The sequence below is a fragment of the Lampris incognitus genome, chromosome 3, assembly GCF_029633865.1.
Source record: "Lampris incognitus isolate fLamInc1 chromosome 3, fLamInc1.hap2, whole genome shotgun sequence".
Lineage (NCBI taxonomy): Eukaryota > Metazoa > Chordata > Actinopteri > Lampriformes > Lampridae > Lampris > Lampris incognitus.
In genome coordinates this window covers 87,466,892-87,489,530 of record NC_079213.1, presented here as the reverse complement: position 1 = coordinate 87,489,530, position 22,639 = coordinate 87,466,892, and the positions used below count along the sequence as shown (strand labels likewise).

At 44.7% G+C, this 22,639-nt stretch overlaps 1 protein-coding gene across 2 annotated transcripts; it reads left to right on the top strand.

Moving 5' to 3' along the window:
• The first annotated feature begins 3,016 nt into the window (after positions 1–3,016).
• Positions 3,017–22,291, top strand: reep6 (receptor accessory protein 6). Of its 2 annotated transcripts, XM_056277234.1 has the most exons (6): positions 3,017–3,268; positions 6,343–6,436; positions 10,272–10,410; positions 15,457–15,625; positions 21,293–21,315; positions 21,487–22,291. In XM_056277234.1, the coding sequence occupies exons 1-5, from the start codon at positions 3,136–3,138 to the stop codon at positions 21,295–21,297; spliced, it is 540 nt and encodes a 179-aa protein (XP_056133209.1). In that variant the 5' UTR covers positions 3,017–3,135; the 3' UTR covers positions 21,298–21,315; positions 21,487–22,291. The 2 variants fall into 2 exon arrangements, with proteins under 2 accessions (XP_056133209.1, XP_056133208.1); XM_056277233.1 differs by lacking the exon at positions 21,293–21,315 and having other exon boundaries at positions 3,019–3,268.
• Positions 22,292–22,639: the final 348 nt, after the last annotated feature.

The window sequence follows — 22,639 nt, the reverse complement described above, 5'->3', positions numbered from 1 at the left end:
CATAATTCCATAAGTAATTTGGCAAACCACTTTCAATAAGTAGGCATCTGCTCATATCACCGAGGGTTCTCCACCCTCGCTCCACTGTGCCGTTCCGGTGAGGGGAGTACGGCGCGGATGTTTCATGCCTGATCTTATTTTTGGTCATTAACCCTCTGAATTCCTTACTGGTAAATTCAGTACCATTGTCTGACCGAATACATTTAATTTCACCGTAAGGCGCTATATGAGCCAGAAAACGTTCTGTAGCTTGTACAGTGTCACATTTTGACTTCAGAAGTGCACCATCATTGTACCAGAATAATCATCAGTAAAAGATTGGGCATATTTAAATCCTTCAATGCTTGGTGTTTGCATTGGGCCTGTAATGTCAGTATGAACCAATTCTAATGGTTTTTTAGCTCTAGTGTCAGGTTCCCGATTTCTTGTCTGCACACATTTTCCTTTTATGCACACTTCACACACCTGTTTTTGGCCCTGCAGTACCACCCTTTATCTCCATACCTTTAACCACGCTTTGCAATTTTTTGCACATCGTCATGATTACAATGACCCAATATCTCATGCCATGTTTGTACATCATACCATGCTTTACAATGATCTGCATTTTCATCAAAGGTAGGGAAATAGTGCAGGTTACCATTTTCATATATGTTGAAAGTGTTACCGTTTTTGGTGACCATATAGCTGTCCCCCTTTCTGAATGTGATCGTCGCTCCTCCATTTGTAGCCCTGGCGACAGAAAAGATGTCAGAGGGGTAAGACGGCATGTACAGAGCGTCTCGCAACTGCGCTCTGTGTTGTTTCCCCTCGCTGCCTCGTAGGTAGATCAACGCCTTTCCTCTGCGTTGGGCCATCCCGCTGCATTTTGTTCCATCAGGTAACTTGACCGAATGGCTGCCCGGCTTGAATGAGCTGTCGAAGCTGATGAACTTCTTTATGTCGTTAATAATGTGCGACGTTGCGCCGCCGTCCACCATGATGCCTTTCATCTTCACCTTGTTCGGGGGCTTCCGTTGTGGGATGTCGTTTCTCTCCTCTTTGCGATGCTTTGCTTCAAACACGTGGTCCTGGTCGTCGACCTCCTCATCCTCGTCGAACACTTTTCTGGTATCGTCTTGTCATTTTCTTCTGCACATGGACTCGGCGTGGTTGTCCCTCTTGCAGTAATTGCACCACACTTTTGCTTTGCAGCCCTTCGCTTTGTGTCCTTTTCTTCCGCACCTGTAACATGTGACGGTCGCTGTTTCTTCCCTTTTGTTATTCCCTGGACTTTTGGTAGAAGGCCGGCCTTGTCGTGTCGCCGTCTTCATCACGTTGTCCGTGCTGTCAGCTGCGCTCCTTCTTTCAGCCTCTTCGTAGTTTCTCAGCCTTCTCTTGAAACCTGTGAAGGTTACGCTGTCTTCATTCTGCGTGACATGAACTACAAGCGGCTTGAAAAAGTCAGGGCGCCCTTCTAGGATCATGGCTATGCACAGTCCCTCACTCATGGCTTCTCTCGCGCCCCTTAAAGCTGAAATAGCGTCCTCTGCCCTTATAAGGTAATCGGTGACCGTTTCGTTGTCACCCATGCGGAGTCTCGACAGCGTAGCATACAAGCTAATTATCCGCGGCTTGCTTCTAACCGAATAATGTTCTTTTAATATTTTTAAGGCTTTTCTGCCATCATCTGGCGCGTCATGACGGATCAGGGAAAGGCGTTTATCATCTATGCATCTCACTAATTCAGCATAGCAGTCCTCATTCCTTTTTAAGTCTTCAGCTGACTTAGCTGCGTCTCCCTCTGCGCCAGACTCATGCAAGATAGTGTCTTTTAATTTTAACGAATGCAAATGACTAAGGAATCTTATTTCCCAAATGTCATACTTATCTTCCTTTCCACCGAAGACGAGTTGCGACGACATGCTTTGAGATGCTGTTAGCCATCTTGCTAGCGTGTCGTCTCTGTTGTAGGGTAATGTTATACAGCCTACACTTGCAACAGTCTCCACCGTTATTCACCGCCGGTAGCCCGCTTGCTGCATGCACTTATTAGCCGAACTTTTTCCTGCTAAGCTAGGTGCCGTACTGTATGGCTATTAGCTGGATTTTTCCCGCTAATATAGCCACCGTGCTATTTTGCTAACCCGTTTACTTTTTCGGAAATAACGTTGGCCTTTTAGCACCGTCCATTCATTTAAGCTACGCGGTAAACGTCTTCCGAATGTTGTGTTTACTTGAAATCCCTGGGCCCATAACCTGTTGAGGTGTTTTTCTTCAGCGGATTATACTTTGCGTACTTACAAATAAACAGACTTGTTTTCAACAACGATGGTGAATTTATTTTCTTTCTTCACAACGCATTTGCATTCACTTTTATACAGAGCTCACATTAGATGTGACCACCGCGCATTTTTTAATCTCATGAACACACTGTACAAGTGCACACGACAGACTGCGTGATTACATCGCCGCTGAAGCTACGGTGGCTCATAAGGTACAAACAGTACAATATACATAACACCCGTAAGGGGAATTCGCACCACAGAGTACACAGTTTTTATACATGTTAATACTGCGCACACTCATTTCAATTGCTTGCACTTGCATCCCGGCTGGATACAAGGAAAAACTTTTACTTTTTTTCCATAGTAAACTTCATTAACATATAAAGAATTTCATTCTTTCATGAAAAATACATATAACCAGATGTAGATTAATAATGAGCGTGTGCATCAAACCAGGTTGCCTAAATTCGGTGATAGTAGGCCTGCAGTTAGGCTTTCTTCTGAAATGATGTTTTCCCCCTTGGATGAAAAGTTGTATGATAAAATTCACAGTCCCAATCATCAACAGGATCTCCTTCGAAGTAAACCATGACGTCTAACGGATATTTTCTTCTTTTTTTTTTAACCAAAGGTCCCAAGTTTTCTGGCGTCAGGCAGGATCTCTTGGCTCATCGTGCCCTGTGGTCCTTGTTACCCTCCTCCTCCTCCTCCTCCCCCTCCCCCTCCCCGTGCCTCCGCTGTGGGACAAAGCGGATTGCTACTAGCCACGAGCACGCCCGGTCAGCGGGTTTGAGTGTTGCTTACTTCCTACAGGTGCTTTTCACACAGCACGAGTCCTCTAACAGCCGAGGACCCTAGGTGACGAACCATGGGCCTACTAGATTTTTTTACAAAAATAAAAGAGCGAGCGGAAAAGTTTTTAAACGAGAAAAACGTTTTGACAGACTTCCTGAGCAAGATAGAGGAAAACACCGGAATCAAGAAAAAAGTAATTGCGTTTGGTATGTGATTTATTTTATTTGCGGGCTGTTCTGTATGTTGTTATTTATTTACTTTTGTTATTACGTTGATGTCTGTAGACATGTTGTGTTGATGTCAAAGGAAACCCTGTAGAGGATTGTGTGCGAACAGTAATCCTGTCTCCGATACTGTACACGGCTGGCTCCTCGAGCTGCACATTTTACTGCTCTGCTTTCTAATTGCAACGACATCGATTCATTTATTTATAGCACCCTTTACTTTATAGTGTTTAAGGCATTGGTCAGCAGGTCGAGGCAATACGTTTACGTTTTGTTCAACCTTTCACTACAATAGATGAGTTCGGTAAACAGCCCAATGAACGAAAGTCATATGACATCAGTGGTGGAATGAAAAATTTATGGTTGTCCGTGGTGCATGTTTGGGGACTATAGGTAGTACTGCTCTCTGAGGGAGAGATCTGCCTCAGTTTACTTTGCTGATCAGGAAGGATTACCTGCAAGCTGCCCGCCTGTCCCCGTCAGCAGTATAGAAAGAGCAACTAAACCCCGTACCACGTTTGTAAGTTTGCCTCTGTAAAGCTGAAAAACCATCTGCGAGTCCTGGGCTGATCTTGGGACCAAGTGGTGTAAGTATAGCAGGATGAACACAGCTGCAGCTAAAAATTAATGATGGCTCCGTTTCATTTAGGTGTCCTAATTGGACAGCATTAACAACACTATTCACTGTGGTCAATGCTTGCTTATTGCTACACAATTAAACGAACGCATCATTAAATATACACTACATATGTTTATCCTGCCATGCTTGGCCCCAAGATCAGTCCAGCACTTATAGATGATTTTACATCTTCAAACAGAGGCAAACTCACAAACGTGGTATAGGGTTTAGTTGCTTTTTCAAGCATCAAAGGTGTGGCAGAATGCCACTGGTTTTAAGCCTCAGATCACTTGGTGGTAATACAGTCAGGTCCTCAAGGGCCACCACAGTACTGCTGGTTTTCTGTTCTGCGTGGTAGTAAATTACATTCACCTATTTTTCCAGCTAGTCCAACCATCTAATCAGAGAGGTTTTTGACCTGGAACAACAGGCTGATATAATCAGCTATCGCTCAGACCAGAAGCACTTATTGTGGCACATGAGGACCTGACTGAGAACCACTGTTTAGAAATAATCTGCCCCCTCTTTAACAGCCACTGTTAAGGGGCTTTTGTGAACCAGCCCAGTGGTCCACTGTAAAAGACCATTGTTGTGCTGGGCAGCTCCCAGTGGCCAACAGTAGAAAATGGTGGCTGTTTCGGACAGATGTGAGTGTGTAGGGCTGTATGAATGTGAAGCAGCGTAGCATTTCTTATTGAACCTTCCCTGGATAAATAACTTATGAAACACAAGAGTAATTATCCTTGGATGTTTTTTTTAACTTGCTGGTGCCTATGATGATGCATGGTAATTGCAGTAGCATTTGAGCAATCCAAGTCTTAGAGATTCATTAGAAATTACTGTTAGATTTATTGCATGCTATTGCAGCTCTGTACCAGTAATCGCCCTTGCAAATGATTTTCTTTTACAAGCTTGTTCTGCCGTATATGACTATATGTCATAACATCTTGGTTTCCTCTTGAATCTTGCAGCTGAATGTAGCCTCTTTAGGCATTTTGCTGCTACGCTAAGAGATATGCAAGTTTTGTTTTTCATGGGAAAGGCCTACGAGGCAATAACCATCAAATATGCACCTATAACAGCCTTCATAATTTGGAGATTTATTGATGAGCTATCAAATGCACCAGCAATAGAAGTATAGTACGGATGTTTAGCAGCATGTAAAATCTTCAGGATTGTAACCTTTTAAGAAAATCATCAAACAGGACAAATTATCAAACAAGTGGTTTTTTTTGTTGTTTTTTTTTCCAAGTGTCAAACTTCAATGGTGTTCCTTCAGATAGTCTCTGCGGTTAATCAGTAGTTGTTGGATTCACTATCCATGAATGGACCTTTCTGCAGGGAACAGCTCTCTATTCATACCAGTGTGTTGGTCTTGTCACACTGGATAAGTAGCACTTAGCATAAACACACACAGGTACAGACACACACACACACACACACACACACACACACACACACACACACACACACACACACACACACACACACACACACACACAGAGTCCGACTCTGATGTCACTAGTGCCTGGTGCACAGTGTCTCCCACTATTTGCTTATTAATCGGGAAAAAGTCCAGCTGAATTGTGTACAGACAGAATACTGTGGCGACCACGGGACTAAATGTGTACACCGCCATCCAAGGTCATTAGAGGTATGTTTGAAATCTAAATATGTGCTGTGTTGACTGAGGTGCTGTGTGATGGAGACTTTTACAGGATTTTTGACAGTTTGAATATTGTTTGGCACTGTTTGCCTACGTATTTGCAAAGCAATCTAATCCAGCCTATACGCATACCTCAGCCATCTACTTAGAGGCAAATGAGCAGTATTTGAATGCATTTTATTCATTTTCCTATTGTAAAAATACATGACATGGCTGTGTGATGGTTACCTTAAGCAGAGATTAGAGATACACAGAGGTCTTTACCATTCATGGAAGCAACAACTCTATGGGAAGAATAACAAAATAAATGGTAAATGGACTACATTTATATAGCACTTTGCTAGCTGCAACAGCCACACAAAGCACTTCACAATCAATGAATGCCTCACATTTGCACACACACTCATACACCGACGACCATGTCAGCCATGCAAGGGTAACAACCAGCTCATCGGAAGCAGTTAGGGGTTCATTATCTTGCTCAAGGACACCTCAATATTTTTGCAAGGAGGAGCTGAGGATCGAACCAGCAACCCTTCAGTTACCAGACGAGCTGGCCTACCTCCGAGCCACTGTCGCCCACCAAATAAAGACTGTTTGTTTGCTAACTTCAGTCTCTGGTGAATGAATTGATAATGCTCCCTAAGGCTTGATCCTCTACAAGAGAGATATGAGATATGGAACAATTAACTCAAGATATCTCTGTGCAGTTGTCATATTGAAACCAGGCTGTTCAGAAGATTACTCTCTCACCCTGTTTTCCCTCACCAGGTGCCGTGTCGCTGACGGGACTCTATTTGGTGTATGGATACGGTGCCTCCCTTCTCTGCAACCTCATTGGTTTCGTCTATCCGGCATACTACTCGTAAGTGCTTATTGGTGGTCTTTCTGCCTCTTCACTTCTAGGAGATGCTAGAATGCAGGTCAAAGTTCACATTCAACTAAACTAGACACATGGAAATCTAAAAATTTGAAATTTGTGGTAACAGGATGGTCTCTGTGGTTTGTCAGGTCAGGCCATCTTGTTAGCCAAAGTTACACTGGGCAGCTAAGGACTTTTAGTAAAATACATTTGCAATTATTTTTATTTATTTATTTATTTATTATTGTTTATTTTATTATATTCTTCTTCTTCTTCTACTTATTATTATTATTATTAGATATTTATGGTATGTTAAAGATAATATCATATATATAATATAATTTTATTTAATTTTATTAGCAATATTATAAGGCACATTATGAAATATCATACAGTGTGTGATAAAATATATAGTGGATTTTATTAATAAAAATATGTCGCATGGAAGTCAAAGGATTGTGGGACATCAAAAACAAGCTTAAGCTTTGGTGTGTTTAAAGATAATGATGAATGCTCAAATCATTTTATAATATGCTTGCATAGTACAATACATGATAGTTGGTGTCTAACCATATATCTATTTGGTCTTGTTCCAACCAAACACCACACCAGCTGATTTAACTTTTTCCTTCTCCACGTCTCATTAACAGTGTATGTTGAATAACTAAACTAAACATTTTGACTTAATGAACATGACCAACCTAACACACCGTTACAAATGTGAATTATAATGTCAAACCAAACCAAATTTTCATAGGATAGTTAGGTCAGCTAGCATAGTGTTTGTATGGAATGTAATTTTCCAAAAACCCTTTCTCAAATATTTCAGACCTTATTTTGTAACAAATTCAAGGTGATATAGATTCTCGTTATCTGAATTTCATCTCAATACCATTGAAAGACGATGATTGATAAAATTGAATTATTGTCCAGCCCCACTAACTACTATAAAACAAACCATAACAAGAATCTGTACTATTTGAGCGTCCTCTGCTAAATGGGGGAACACTGTTTCTCATCATCTACCTTCAGATTTTCTCCTCATTTCTACACCATGTCTCATTACACTGTCTTCTGCAGACTTTCATGTACTCATTGTATGTTTTTAGCAGATGCTCTTAATGCTGTGCAGCTATTCAAACCTCCTGCCCTTAAACAAGCTGAGAGAGTCAGGCTCGTCTGGGGACTTCGCTGATCTTTAAGCAGCTGTTACCCATGGCCTTATGCAATAGCAGAGCATCATTAAACAGCATGGGTTGATCTGGGAATAAGCTTTAAGTAGCTTTATAAACATTATGGTTGCCTTGATTATACTAAAGGTGACTGTGGCATTAAAATACAAAGACAGTGTTATTTCATTCATGTGAGGGCAATTCATATATGATGTTTGCTTACTTTTAATCTTTGACCATGTGTGACCTATACCATGTTTAACTTTAGTTTACATTGCTTGGATAGATGCTTAAAGCTGATGTGTAGCAAATCGAAGGCAGTGCTATAAAGTGTCTTCTTCATGTTAACTAATAAATCAAATCCAATCATTTTTATTTGTATGAAGAATATGATGTGCAGGATGCCAAGCAGTGTCCAGATGCCATCGGAACAGTCCAGGACACAAGCCACACAACCTATTGTTAATTGTTAGCTGATAGAAGGGGAATGTATGGGAAACTCACTCCAGTGTAACAAAGTCTGAAGGAATGGCTCTGGAGAATTACGAGCTGGAAGATAAGGACAAGGGGAGGCCTAACCTTTGAACTCTTGGAGCAAGTTCTGTTATCTATTAGGATGATGGTCCAGAAGGTGAGCTACTTCCTCCAAAAAGGATTAGGGAGAAACTCTGGGTACCTGCCATTGTGACTGTAACACTCAGCATGTTTGGGCTGCAAGGTATAAAGGGAGTGGGCTCTGAGATCAGGGCACGCATTTAGGTATATATGCTTTGTGCATCTGTTCATGTACATGTTAAAAAGTGTGGCAATACTTTAAGAGATTTTTGTCTCTCATTTAATGTCAGAGTGGAATTAAATAATTGCCCCAACAATTCAGTGTCGGGTTTCAGGGTGGTGAATGTTTTAAACAGATATGGTTGGTAGTATTTGCAAACATTTCTATTTGTAAGATAAGATAGGATTAACTTTATTTGACCTTGTGGGGAAATTGAATTTTGCAGCTGAAAGCAGACTCAAAAGAGCACGACACTGCAGACATAGGTAGTAAATGGTGCAAATAGTGCAAGAAGTGAAAAAAAAACTACACAGTAACACGGCTGTGTATGAAATATACATAACACCGTAAAGGCAAATATACCGTTCAGAAACAATGTCCTCATGACAGGTACTAATATCTGACAATGTCAGTTAGAATTATCATAAATGTCCTAAAATAATCAAGAAAATATCACATGAAATAATCACAAACAAATGTGATAAACAAGAATCAAGAAAACCAAGATAACGGAAGTAAACGCAGGTCAGATTAATATAACTAAGGTGACAGGCATGGGCACAAGTCCATGAATACTGGGATGGCATCCAGTGCTTTACCATAGCGTTAGTGCTTGTGTCGGGAAGGGCATCCGATGTAACATTTTGCCAAATCAGTATGCGGATTGACGAGACCATACCAGATCTGTTGACACCAGGGTTAACAACCACCACCATTGGTGCTGTGCCCACACAGGGTACTGATGTAAACAATAAAATCCACAGTGGTGACCCCTGAGAAACAGGGAACAAGCTGAAAGAAGAAGAAGAAGATTAGTATAACTAAGGCTAATAAAACAAGGAGCAAGAACAAGGGCCAAAATCTAAAGGATAAAATGGAGTAGAAACATTGGTATTAACATAAATAGTCAAGTATTGATACAAATATCATACCTTAAGAGCAGTCAACAGCAATCACGAAGAGATATCAAAAGTCAAGTATTAGACGTTCAAATGAGTATTCATAAAAGGTTGTGTAAAATAAAAATGGTTTTGAGAAATTAATAACAGAATGCATTTTTTAAGTTGAAATGAGTGAAAAATTGCACAGGACATAGATAAGACACAATCATATCAGGATCAATTATAACTGTTTCATGGGTCGAGGCCGTGGCACTAGGAGGAGTTGTTGAAAAGCCTGATGGCTATAGAGACAAAGCTTTTTAAAGAGCTCTTTGTCCTGCACATCACAACTCTGTCAGCTCATCATGGAGAGGGTTGGAAGTGTTGGTCCGTGATTGCCATGATGTCTCCAGGGATTCATGGGTGACTCCAATGACTGAACTTGCCTTTCCTCATTTGCTTGCCTCTGGGCATCACCCACGTGGATGTTACCTGACAATATGTGACAGGAAAATATAATACAGACCCTTTACAGACTGCTAAAATATGAATAATCTGCTAGATATGCCAAAGAACCTGATCCTCCAGTGGAATTACAGTGTTCTTTGGCCTTTCTTTCCTAACAGGCCAATTTATTATCCATGTGCACCACCCAGTACAGATCTTAAAGTCTCTACATCCACCTACACGACGGGGAACTACACGACCATTTTCCTACTCTTGGAGGTATTGAGTATAGTGGATGGTTTTATACACGCCACTCATTAAAGTGGGGTTAGCCAGTGGTAGTTTAAACCACGTAGTTTAAACCACGTTCAAAAGTATATTTATTTCTATGATGGACAACTTACCTGACCCTACCTGCTGTACACGCCACCTTCCTTGGACTGAAAGTGGGTAAAAAAAAATGCGGCAGATCACTTAGAGCTATTTTATCTGAATGAGCTTCAACTCCCAAGAATAGTTTGAGTGTTGTGTTAACACACCTGGTTTCCTTCTTCAATGCTCAGAGTCAAAGCCATCGAAAGTGAAAACAAAGAGGATGACACCAAGTGGCTGACCTATTGGGTCGTCTATGGAGTCTTCAGTCTGGGCGAGTTCTTCTCTGACATCTTCCTTTACTGGTTTCCATTCTACTATGCATTCAAGGTGAGAAACACTTATATTACCACTGATGGCAGTTTAATAGCCTTCCAAACCAACTCTTCCTATCACCTCTGACTTTATAGTGCAGGGAGGCAAACAAAGATAATTGTCTTCTTTGCGAATCACTAGTGTCACTCACACACACACACACACACACACACACTCTGCAAGGCTACAGGTGTGCCGTTTCTCATTTTGTGCTTCTGGAGGCTATTCACAAATTCACAATGTGCCCTTGATGCACCCGTCATCGAAGCCCACATGAAAGTGCACTCCACAGCAAATTCCTACTCAAAAGACTGCTGTGATCTCCGTTAAGGCCAATTGAATGATGCACATGGTAGTTTTTAGTTCATTTTAGACCAGTGGCTGTTGGAAAACAAATTTTTAAAACATTGTGGTAAGAATACAGGAAGAGTGGAGTGAAGCTGGTTATGTTTACAGTGTGGAGTTAGAAAACAATGAGACAGGAGACGTGAGAGTAGACGTAGTCGAGGTAGTTTACTAGCTCCAACTTAGCATGTCATACATTTAGACAATGATACTGAACTCTCAACCGGAAGCGGAAGTGCATTATCTGACCCCTCGCCTCTTCCCTTAAAGGTACACCATCCTCTTAGGTGAATGTCTCCCGTTATATAGATGTGGGTCACCACACAGGCCCCCCCAGAATTCACCTACACAAAACAATGCAAAACAGCAAAAGTGCAAGTCATGAACATAAAAATAGACTCTACAACAGAACAGTCAATGACATAGTGCAAAGTCACAGGGAAAACAGGTGACGAGTCGGGGGGCGGACCCTGCGGCCATAACGGCTGCGCTTCACAGGAGGGGAAACAGATGGGGCCGAAACCCGGGCCATAGGCGGGGCCGAAGCAGGAACAGAGACAGGTGCCGGGGCCGACCTAGGAGGGCGCCCCCGCCGCGGGGGTAGGGCCAATTGCATTGGCTCCCCAATGTCCAAGTGAGCGGGCTTGAGACGGTCTATAGCGACCCGCTCCGGCCTGCCCCCCATGTCCACCACAAAGTTCTTATCCCCCGCCTCCAGGACGCGGAAGGGCCCGTCGTATGGGGGCTGCAGCGGGGACCGATGGCTGTCGTGCCTAATGAAGACGTACCTTGCCGATGGCAGATCCTTGGGGACGTAGGACCGGGGGAGGCAGTGTTGAGACATCGGAACGGGAGCGAAGGCACCGGCAGCGCTCCGGGACGCACTGAGGTGAGAGGCGGCCGACCAGGGAGCCGTAGCATCCGGAAGAAACTCCCCCGGAACCCGCAGGGGCTGGCCATACACCAGCTCAGCGGAGGAGGTCTGGAGGTCTTCCTTCGGGGCCGAACGCAGGCTGAGCATGACCCACGGGAGCCGGTCCATCCAGTCGCAGCCAGTGAGGCTTGCCCGCAGAGCGGCTTTCATGTCCCGATGGAACCGCTCACAAAGTCCGTTGCTCTGCGGGTTGTACGCCGTAGTGCGGTGGATCTTCATCCCCAGGTGCTCAGCGACCGCCGTCCAGAGCTCCGAGGTAAACTGGGAGCCCCGGTCGCTCGTGATGTCACCAGGCGTGCCGAAACGGGCCAACCAGCAGCCGATGAACGCCCGTGCTACCTCTGCTGCCGTCGTGGAGGACAAGGGAATAGCCTCTTGGCCACCTGGTGGCCCTGTCCACAATAGTGAGGAGGAACGTATAACCACGGGAGGGGGGCAGGGGACCCACCAGGTCAACATTGACGTGGTCAAACCGCCTCTCTGGAACCACAAACGGCGCCAAAGGGGCCTTGGTATGGCGGTGCACCTTGGTGCGTTGGCATGCCACACACGAGCCGGCCCAGGCTCTAACATCCTTACGGAGCCCAGGCCAAACGAACTTGACGCTCACCAGCTTGGTCGAGGACTTCACTCCCGGGTGGAAAAGGCCGTGGACGGTGTCGAAAACTCGGCGCCGCCAGGAAGTAGGCACCAGGGGGCGCGGTTGACCGGTGGAAATGTCACAGAGGAGGGTGGTGTTGGCCGCGTCAAACGTCACGTCCTCCAGCCGTAGCGCCGTAGGGGTCGACTGGTAGTCTTGAACGGTCGCGTCCTTGGCTTGGTCCGCTGCCATAGCGGCGTAGTCGAGTCCCAAGTGAACGGCGTTAACAACCGCCCGTGAAAGGCAGTCGGCGACGAAGTTATCCTTGCCCGACACGTGTTGTATGTCCGTGGTAAACTCGGAAACCGCCGCGAGATGGCGCTGCTGACGCCCAGACCACGGTTCTGAGGTTTTGGCCATACAGAACGTCAGCGGTTTGTGGTCCACGAAAGCGGTGAACTGTCGGCCCTCCAATAGGAACCTTAAGTGTCTGGTTGCGAGGAAGAGACCCAGTAGTTCCCTATCAAAGGTGCTGTATTTGCGCTCGCTCTCATGGAGTTGTTTACTGAAGAACGCCAACGGCTGCCAGCCCCCCCCCCAACCCACTGCTCACACACGGCCCCCACGGCGTAGTCGGAGGCATCCGTTGTAAGGGCTATGGGGGCGGCAGGCGACGGGTGAGCTAGCAGCGCAGCGTTGGCCAGCGCGGTCTTGGCGGCCACAAAAGCCTCGTCCATCCCCAAAGACCAGTCCAGCTCGTCCTTAGATTCTTACCCCGCAGGGCCTCATACAGGGGACGCATGATGTGGGCGGCACGGGGCAGGAAATGGTTATAAAAGTTCACCATGCCCAGGAATTCCTGCAGCGACTGTACAGTGCGGGGGCGGGGGAACATGGTGACAGCCTCAACCCTGGCAGGGAGGGGAACGGCCCCCTGTGGAGTGATGTGGTGCCCGAGGAAGGTGATGGACGACTCCCCGAACTGACACTTAGCTGGGTTGATGATGAGGCCGTGTTCGCTGAGCCTGTCGAACAGCGGTCTGAGGTGCGTCATGTGTTCCTCCGCCGACGCGCTGGCCACGAGGATCTTGTCTAAGTACACAAACAAAAATGGCATGTCGCGGAGCACAGAATCCATAAGGCGCTGAAACGTCTGCGCCGCCCCTTTAAGGCCGAAAGGCATACGTAAGAACTCAAAGAGCCCAAAGGGTGTGATGACAGCCGTTTTTGGGACATCCAGTGGGTGGACCGGCACTTGGTGATACCCCCGCACTAAGCCGATTTTGGAATAGATGGCAGCGCCTGCCAGGTGGGTAGAGAAATCTTGTATGTGCGGTATGGGGTACCGGTCGGGGGTCGTGGCATTGTTTAAGCGACGGTAGTCTCCGCACGGGCGCCAACCCCCGTCGGCCTTAGTAACCATGTGAAGAGGGGAAGCCCACGGGCTGTCAGAACGGCGGACAATGCCGAGGCGCTCATAGTCGAAAACTCCTCCCTGGCTATTGCGAGCTTGGCCGAGTCGAGGCGTCGGGCCCGGGCGTAAACTGGGAGGCCCACTGTGGTGATATGATGTTCCACGCCGTGCTTGGCCACCGCCGAGGAGAAGGTGGGTGTGGTGAGCTCGGGGAAATTTGCGAGCAGGCGTTGATATGGATCCCCGGTGGAGAGTGTGTTAGCGAGGCACAGCGCTCCAGCCCCCCCAAGCGTGCAGGGGTATGACGCAAAAGAGACGGCATCAATCACGCGACAGTTTTTAACATCCACCAGCAGGTTGAAAGCACAGAGGAAATCCGCACCTAGGAGCGGGGTGGATACAGCAGCCATCACAAAGTCCCAGCCGAAACGTCGGCCGCCAAAACACACGTCCACATGTCTGATACCGTACGTCCGAATGGACGTGCCGTTGGCGGCGTCCATCTGGGGGCCGTGACTGTCGGTCATCGTGTCCACAGCTTGTGCTGGTAGTATGCTGCGTTGAGCGCCAGAGTCAACCAGCAGCCGCCGGCCCGACAAGGAGTCTCTGATGAACAACAGCTTGCAGTCACGGCCGGCGCCCATAGCCGTTAACGAGCGCCGGCCTTGGCGTTTCCCTGAACCCTGTAACTGCAGGGTTTGCGACACTGTTTTGCTTTTGCCCCAAACCTGGCATGGTAATAACAGAGCCCGTCGTCAGGTTGGCGGCGGGCTGTCACCGCAGCCGCGGTGTCCATATAGTCGTACACAGGTGGTGGTGGGGCGGTCTTGTGGGGTAGCAGGGCATGCACAAACTGTTGCCGGTTGGCCAGGAAAACCCTGTCTGCTTCAGCAGCCAGAGAACGATAGTCCTTGGAGGCGGCGAGAGGAGAACTGGCCAGTGCTGTGCGTACAGGTGCGGGGAGCTGCCTCAGAAAAATGTGTGTGAAAAGAAAGGCCGGATCAGCCGATCCCAGCACAGACAGCATTTTTTCCATTAACTCAGACGGATTGCCGTCGCCGAGGCCATTCAGGGACAGTAAACGGTCTGCCTTCTCCAGCTCCGACAGTTCAAATAGTTTCAGGAGGAATGTCTTTATAGCATCGTACTTGCCAGCAGCTGGCGGAGCTTCCAACAGTGTCATTGCTCGCGCCGTTGTCGATGCGTCTAACGCCGCCACTACGTGGAAGGTACTGCGTTGCATCCTGCGTTATCCCTCTCAGCTGGAACTGGGCTTCCACATGTTGAAACCACGGCCGTGGATTGTGCTGCCAAAAGTCGGGTAGCTTCACAGTAGCGGCGTAAATGCTAGCGTTAGCAATAGCCATGTTGTTAGCACCGGCGTCGGGAGCGGGTACCGCGGCAGCATTATTCCCGGCGTCTTCGTTGTCAGACATACTCGTATTAGTAGTTCGATCACGTCGGGGTCACCAATGTGGAGTTAGAAAACAACGAGACAGGAGACGTGAGAGTAGACTTAGTCGAGGTAGTTTACTAGCTCCAACTTAGCATGTCATACATTTAGACAACGATACTGAACTCTCAACCGGAAGCGGAAGTGCATTATCTGACCCCTCGCCTCTTCCCTTAAAGGTTCACCGTCCTCTTAGGTGAATGTCTCCCGTTATATAAATGTGGGTCACCACAACAGTACGTACCAGACAATAGTGTGCTGTTACACAGTAGTCCTTTGCTCACATACAGCTGTTTCAGCCAACTAGAGCTTGTTTGTCCTCTCTTGATACCCAGTGCCTGTTCCTGTTGTGGTGCATGGCTCCGGTTTCATGGAACGGCTCTCAGATCCTCTACCGCAGGGTGGTTCGCCCCGTCTTCCTCCGCCACGAGGCCACGGTGGACAACATGGTCAGCGATCTCAGCGGGAAGGCCATGACCGCCGCCGAGTCTGTCACCAGAGAAGGTACCAGTGCCAAAGGTTTAACAGGAGAAATGGAGGATTGGCTTGAGTGAGACAGTGCAGGCTACTGTAGTCATTGACCTGTGCATGACAGACATATTCTAATACAGGGTAATTGCAGTGGAATAAGTTTTATTATCTAAATTAGTTGACACATACAATACAAAAAAAATTATCTTGGTGAGTTGTACATTTAGATCATCTGGCTTAATTGAACAGATGATTATTAAGTATACATAATGAATGAATTGGCATGAGTAGTTGTGGTAGTAATTGTTATATAAAATTGTTGCAGTATACAAATAGCATCTTTAAGTGGTCTTTTTGGAGTGTCTGGGTAGAGTAGCAGTCTATACCATTGCCTACCAACACGGGGATTGCCAGTTCAAATCCCGTCTTACATCCGGCTTGGTCGGGCATCCCTACAGACACAACTGACTGTGTCTGCGGGAGGGAAGCTGGATGTGAGTATGTTTCTTGGTCACTGCACTAGTGCCTCCTCTGATCAGTCAGGGCGACTGTTTGGGGGGGAGGGGGAACTGTGGGAAATAGCCTGATCCTCCCACGCGCTACGTCCCGCCTGGCAAAACTCCTCACTGTCAGGTGAAAAGAAGCGGCTGGCGACTCCACATGTATCAGAGGAGACATGTGGTAGTCTGCAGCCCTCCCTGGATTGGCAGAGGGGGTGGCGCAGCGACCGGGTCGGCTCAGAGGAGGGGGGTAATTGGCCAAGTACAACTGCGGAGAAAAATAGGAAACAAATAAAAGGTGTTCTTTTTGTTTTAGTTAGTTTGTGCAAAACTAGTAGAGCCTAGTTAAGGTGTGTTTGTGGAGTTAGCTAGTAGCAGAATAAGTTGTGTACTAAGCCAAGGGTTCTCTTGTAACAAACCTTAAAGCAGTCACACATATGTTGTTGTACATGTGGAGATGATTTTATAGATTCTGATACAAAAATATTAATTCTGATGCATACGTATATGCGTTCTCTAACTGGGAAGATCTCTAGTAAAATACATTATAGTGGAATTAAACTTTTCCTGGGGACCCTAGAAGTTTACAGCATTTAGTGTATTGGTAAAGAAAAGTCAAAACAAGTTGCTCGAGTTGGATGTACACTAAGTTGTCATATAATTGGAGACCAATAATATCAGCGATGTAAAATTATTTGTTGGCTTGTTATTTTAATACTAACTTTGTTGAAGCTATTTGCTCTGCTGTCTGAAGTTAGCTTATGGCTGGTTGCATTTAATGTCAGCAATGTATGCACTTAATTTTATTGTACTTTGACATTCTTGATAAGAATGTCAGCTAAAATATCCAAAATTTAATGACAAGTCTTCACTTTGAAGAATATACACATACCAAAATTATTGTTCTCTGTCTTTTATCAGGGTGCCAAATGTCATATTTTTTCTGCATGTGGTGGCTAACCACACTATTATCGATCTTTTAACTTTTTCCCCAATTTGAGAGTTGGGAACTACTCTTTCATTGAGTCTTTACCTTTTATATCTTTCTAATCTGTCGCTCTAACTCATCTGATCAAACACAGGGACTTTTCAGAATTATATCAGTCAAATCAGTGATTTTTTTCTCTTTCTTTTCTTCCCTTCCTTTCTTTATTGTTTTTTACCATTCTCTCCTGCTTCCCCTTCTTTCCTCTTCCTTTCCTTTCTGGTTTCCCTTCCTCCCTCCCTCCCTCCCTCTCTCCCTCCCTTCCTTCCTTCCTTCCTTCCTTCCTTCCTTCCTTCCTTCCTTCCTTCCTTCCTTCCTTCCTTCCTTCCTTCCTTCCTTCCTTCCTTCCTTCCTTCCTTCCTTCCTTCCTTCCTGCCTTCCTTCCTTCCTGCCTTCCTTCCTTCCTTTCCCAACTTCAGTTCTTTCCACTCTGGTGAAGAACAAGACTCTCCTAATGCCCCCGTCCCAACCCCAGGTTGCCGCGACTCAGTCAGTTCATAAAAGTTTACCCAGCGCAGATCCCCCAGCAGCACCAGGACCATCAGCAGAAGCAGAGGAAAAGCGACCTGTATGTAAATCAAGTCTGTTCCCTCAACAGATCCTTTGATTACCACCCTGTGATCCCTCCCAAAGTTTCTGCCCCTGGATGAAAACTGTCTGACTGCTGCTGTGCACAGTGCAAGTTCCCGGGCAATGCAATGCAAAGTGCATGCATCACTTAAAAATAGCAAACGTAAGGAAAACAAAGTCAAAATGGATTAACTGGGGTCCTGTCACTATCAGAAATACCCTCAGCAAGCTAGAAACTGAGTTGTTCCAAAATGTTAGAACTCAAGCAATCTTTTATAATCACTCCTTTTTCACTGATGATGTGACATCGCTATGAAATTACACCATGTGTGTATCTAGTTATGGCCAGGTGTCTAAAATCTGTGGAAAAAAATGCAGGTAGTGACTTCTGTCACAACTACTTGGTGACCATTTATGTCCACTTGGCATTATGATGCCTTGTTTGAACAAACTCTGAAAGCCTGATCACTCCAGCACACCCAGGTGCAGAAATGAGACTCGTGTGTCATGCAGTAGCCTGTGCTTTTGGATGTGGCTAGCAGCAGTAGACTGACAGCTGAGAATCTGCTACCTCAGTAACACAAAGCGGAGATGTGCCGATTGGCACAAAGAGCCGTGATGACAAGAGCTGAGGTCTGTTTTATGACTGCCATATCTATGCTGTTGTATGCAGTGAAAGTGGTGTAGCTAGTTGGTGTGTCTTGTGTTTGTAGAGTGATCAAGTGATCCTGTGTGATGCGGTGAGAACCTGAAGACTAGTTCAAAATGACTCCTCATTTGACAGTGCTTGTTTACATTGCCTTTTGTGTAACATTTTCCATGTTTGCTCAGAGGGAGGTTAAACTTTGTTCAGGCACCTCCTGGTTAAATGTCATTTTCACCATCAGGAGCAATTACCTTGTGTCTCGATCCTACTGACTCTCAATCTGATCATTGATATTGATAATCATCATTGATATCCATTCGCCCAGCTCTGCTCTGATCATCTGGAATGAAATCTGTCATCACACAGTGCCTTCTCAATTTAGGATGATGATATAGTTTTAATGAGATGCACATGGCATTTTACTGATTACAGAGTAAACACTAGGATTTGGAGGGCATTTGTGGGCTTTGTTGAAGTGATAATGATTATGATTGCTGTTATTGTCATCGTTAATATTACCCTTGGAATATGAACATGTTGAATTGATGCAGGATTCATTAGACAGATAAGGGAAGTCAAAGCATTACGGTGAGGAAATTCTAACCCTGTGTCCTGTTGGCTGTTCTAGCTCTTCCTAGGTTAACAAGTATGGTAAGTGAGCACCAGCAAATCTACCACTGGTCTAGTGTTACTGTAGATCATAGGACATTGTTAACAGCACAATAATACTATATGTCATTAGTTGATATAAACAAAACAGTTTAGGAAGCTTGAGATCTGATACGGATATATGCATGAGAACAGCAGGGTGGAAAAACCACTCTTGTAATTGTCTTAATGGTAAGGAGAGCTTTGCATCCTGGTAGCTTGGAGATTTGGACAGAGAAACAGATGGTAAGGGCAAGACTGAGTGGGATCTCATCCGCCGCACCAACTGTCCCCTCACCAACAAACACATGGACATATGTCAGTCAATTCCAGACATAGCTGCAATCTACCTGTTAGGGGTTCACTTTCAAATTCAATTATTATATAGTATAGCCTCTCTAGTTACCTTTTGACAATTTTGACAGTATCCTTATTGATAACACATCGTCTTTGTCCAGTTTAAGACACTGGCTCATGCTGCTTTCAAGGCACTTAGACACTTTTTTGACTAAAATTATGTCCTTCCTTCCATTGCCTACCAACACGGGGCTCACCGAATCGAATCCCCGTGTTGCCTCTGGCTTGGTTGGGCAACTCTACATACACAATTGGCTGTGTTTGCGGGTGGGATACCGGATGTGGGTGTGTGTCCTGGTCACTGCACTAGCACCTCCTCTGGTTGGTCGGAGCACCTGTTCAGAGGGGGAGGGGGAACTGGGGGGAATAGCGTGATCCTCTCATGCGCTACGTCCCCCTGGCGAAACTCCTCACTGTCAGGTGAAAAGAAGTGGCTGGCGACTCCACATATATCAGAGGAGACATGTGGTAGTCTGCAGCCGCCCTCCCCGGATCGGCAGAGGGGGTGGAGCAGTGACTGGGATGGCGCAGAAGAGTAGGGTAATTGGCCGGATACAATTGAGGAGAAAATGGAGAAAAAATTAAAAAATTAAAATTACGTCCTTTCAGAAATGTATAGATTGTATAGAGTGTTTAAAGCCTAAAGTACTCATTGCCTAGTTCAGTGTTTCTCAATCAGGTCCTCAAGTATAACCAGTACTGCTTGTTTGTTATTCAACCAGGTTGTTCATTACATTCATCTGTTGTTCCAGTTATTCCAGCCTCCAATCCAAGGGAGGTTTTAAACCTGGAACAACAGGTGCATGTATTGAACTAGCTGGATGAAGAGAAGACCAGCAGTACTGGTGGTACCCGAGGGACCTGATTGAGAACCACTGAAAGAATCTGTTATGAAATCTGCTCTTGTATTCCATGCCTACATAGGCTATAAATGCAAATTTCAAGTCATGTTAGAAGTCTTTTTAACCCAACTAGTTTCACCTCTACTAAAATGCTTGGCCATCTTTGACTTAGATTAGCTTTTAACACTTTTGCTGAAATTACATTGTTACCACGTACCACTATAGCATCTGCTGTCTGCCTCTATGAATCACTGTTGTCAGTTGTAAATCATGTATTTACCTAAAGGGGGCTTTTTAAGACAGTTGTACATATTACTTATATTTTTCAAATTGCATAGACTGTTTGAACTGAGTGACATGAACTCAATGTCAACATTTGATGTCAAGTTAGAAAATGTGTTGTTTTTTTTTTTGTTTTTTTCTGTAGCTGCAGATATGGTATCCTTTAGTGCAGCGGTCGGGAACCTATGGCTCGCGAGCCATATATGGCTCTTCCGGTGACGGCATATCGCTCCCAGACAATTTTGAGTTGAAAAAAAAAATCAGTTTGGAACTGATTTTAAAATACTTGTGATATTTCTTAATAATACTGTGTCATTTTAAAGTAAACAGAAATTAGTTTTGAAGATAAATTTCACGGGTCACGGGTCACCCGTGGGTCGGGTCGGGAACCAATGGCTCGCGAGCATGTCCGGGTCATTGTAAAGGTGAAGAAATCAATTTTATCAGATAGCCAACTAGTTTATCCGCTTCAACCCTTGTAACGGAAAAGATGGCGAAAAGAAAAAAAGACGATGATTACCGTGCATTCCAGGCTGCGTGGACAGAGGAATTTGCATTTGTGGAGAGAGCAGGATCTGCGGTATGTCTAATATGTAATGATAAAATTGCATCGATGAAACGGTCAAATATAAAGCGGCACTTCGATACGCCATGCAGCACCAGAAGTCGCATTAAAAGTAAGACATATTTAATTTATTATACGTTAAAAATACTATATGGCTCTCAATGAAATATATTTAGAAATATTTGGCTTTTATGGCTCTCCCAGTCAAAAAGGTTCCTGACCCCTGCTTTAGTGTCTTCATTTGAGTGTTTTGTCTTTGTTTTACTGAACGTGAATTTTATTTGTGTTTTTTACCTGGACCTCAGGATGAAGTAGATGTAGACTAATGGTAAGGCATCAGTGAAATTGTAACTGTGAAACAATTGATTAGAATTTCCCTTAAACTACCCCAAAATATCAGTAGGAACTCTTTGGCATTGCAGTCCATTCCCTTTGCCCGGTTGATCCTGGTACCATGTTTGTCAGTGTGCACACTCATTTCTGTCTCGTATGTTCCCAGTTCTGCAGATGACAGCCAACAAGGAGGAGCCCCAGTAGTGGAGAGAAGCAGAGATAGCCAGACTGCTCTGTTCACTAGGACCTGTTATGCATTCATACTGATGTATCCAGAGCTGATTCAACCAATCTCAATGCCCTGTGGTGGAAACGTGATGATCTGCTCTCAAAGAGATTGTTTTTTCTTTCTTTTTTCCCCCTTTTTAGATATGAGATGGGGCTCTTTGGCCACTTTGAGTAGAGTTTTAGTTGACAACGTTTTATTTTAACATGTACAATATTATCAATATAAGTAGTGTATGCGAGGCATTCGGGTCCAGTCAAATTCAACTCGCTGCTCTTTAAAGCTAGTGCAGACTGAGCCAAGCCTGACCATATTCTGCATCATAAAAGACCTTTTCAAGGAGATTAGTATCACAATATCAGAAAGGACTTAATATCATCATAACTGTATAAAAATTACAATATATCACAGGAAGTTTACTTGATGATAGAGGCAAGATGTTAAGATCTGTGTATTTTTTATTTTTATTTTTCGTATTCAAGTTGTCGTTAGTTTACAATCTATGTAAATTCCATCCATACTGTGAGGGTGTGTTGGCTCAATGCTGCATGAAGCTCACTGGCATTAAAATGGCCACACTTGAAATAGAGTTTGTCTTGTTTTCTCTGTCATACTTGTATTTAAAATGAGAGCATACTATTTTTCCTTTTTTAAGCTATATATACAACAGTATTTTCTTTACCTTTCATTTTTGAATTCAACTTGTGTTGCTAGCTCAAGAATGAATGAAATAAAAGTCCTTAAACACCTGATGAGTAGGTATAGCCTTGCTTTCTTGGACTGTATAATAATACCCAACTTGTAAAATATACTAATATGAGTTAACATAGAACATGCATCACACATCCTGGAAAGAAATACAACTCAGATCAATTTGATAGCTTTTTGTGCGTTTTTTGTTTTTTTGCCTTGACTTGCATACATATCAACTCTAAAACAATTTCTTTAATTCTTTTTTTTCCAAGGATATTTACACAGATAATTTGCATCCCCTATCGTTCAGACCTCTTGAAATGCTTTCATGCACGTTAGCTGCAACATCATGGACTGTCTATTAATGGCCAGTAGAGGGCAGCAGAGCATTAAAGGCCAC

Bases quoted from the DNA above. Each gene is read 5' to 3' on its own strand.
- reep6 (XM_056277233.1), top strand. From the start codon at position 3,136: ATGGGCCTACTAGATTTTTTTACAAAAATAAAAGAGCGAGCGGAAAAG. The intron at 3,269-6,342 runs GTATGTGATTTA...TTCCCTCACCAG, and splicing joins GAAAAAAGTAATTGCGTTTG to GTGCCGTGTCGCTGACGGGA. The intron at 15,626-21,486 runs GTACCAGTGCCA...GTATGTTCCCAG, and splicing joins CGAGTCTGTCACCAGAGAAG to TTCTGCAGATGACAGCCAAC.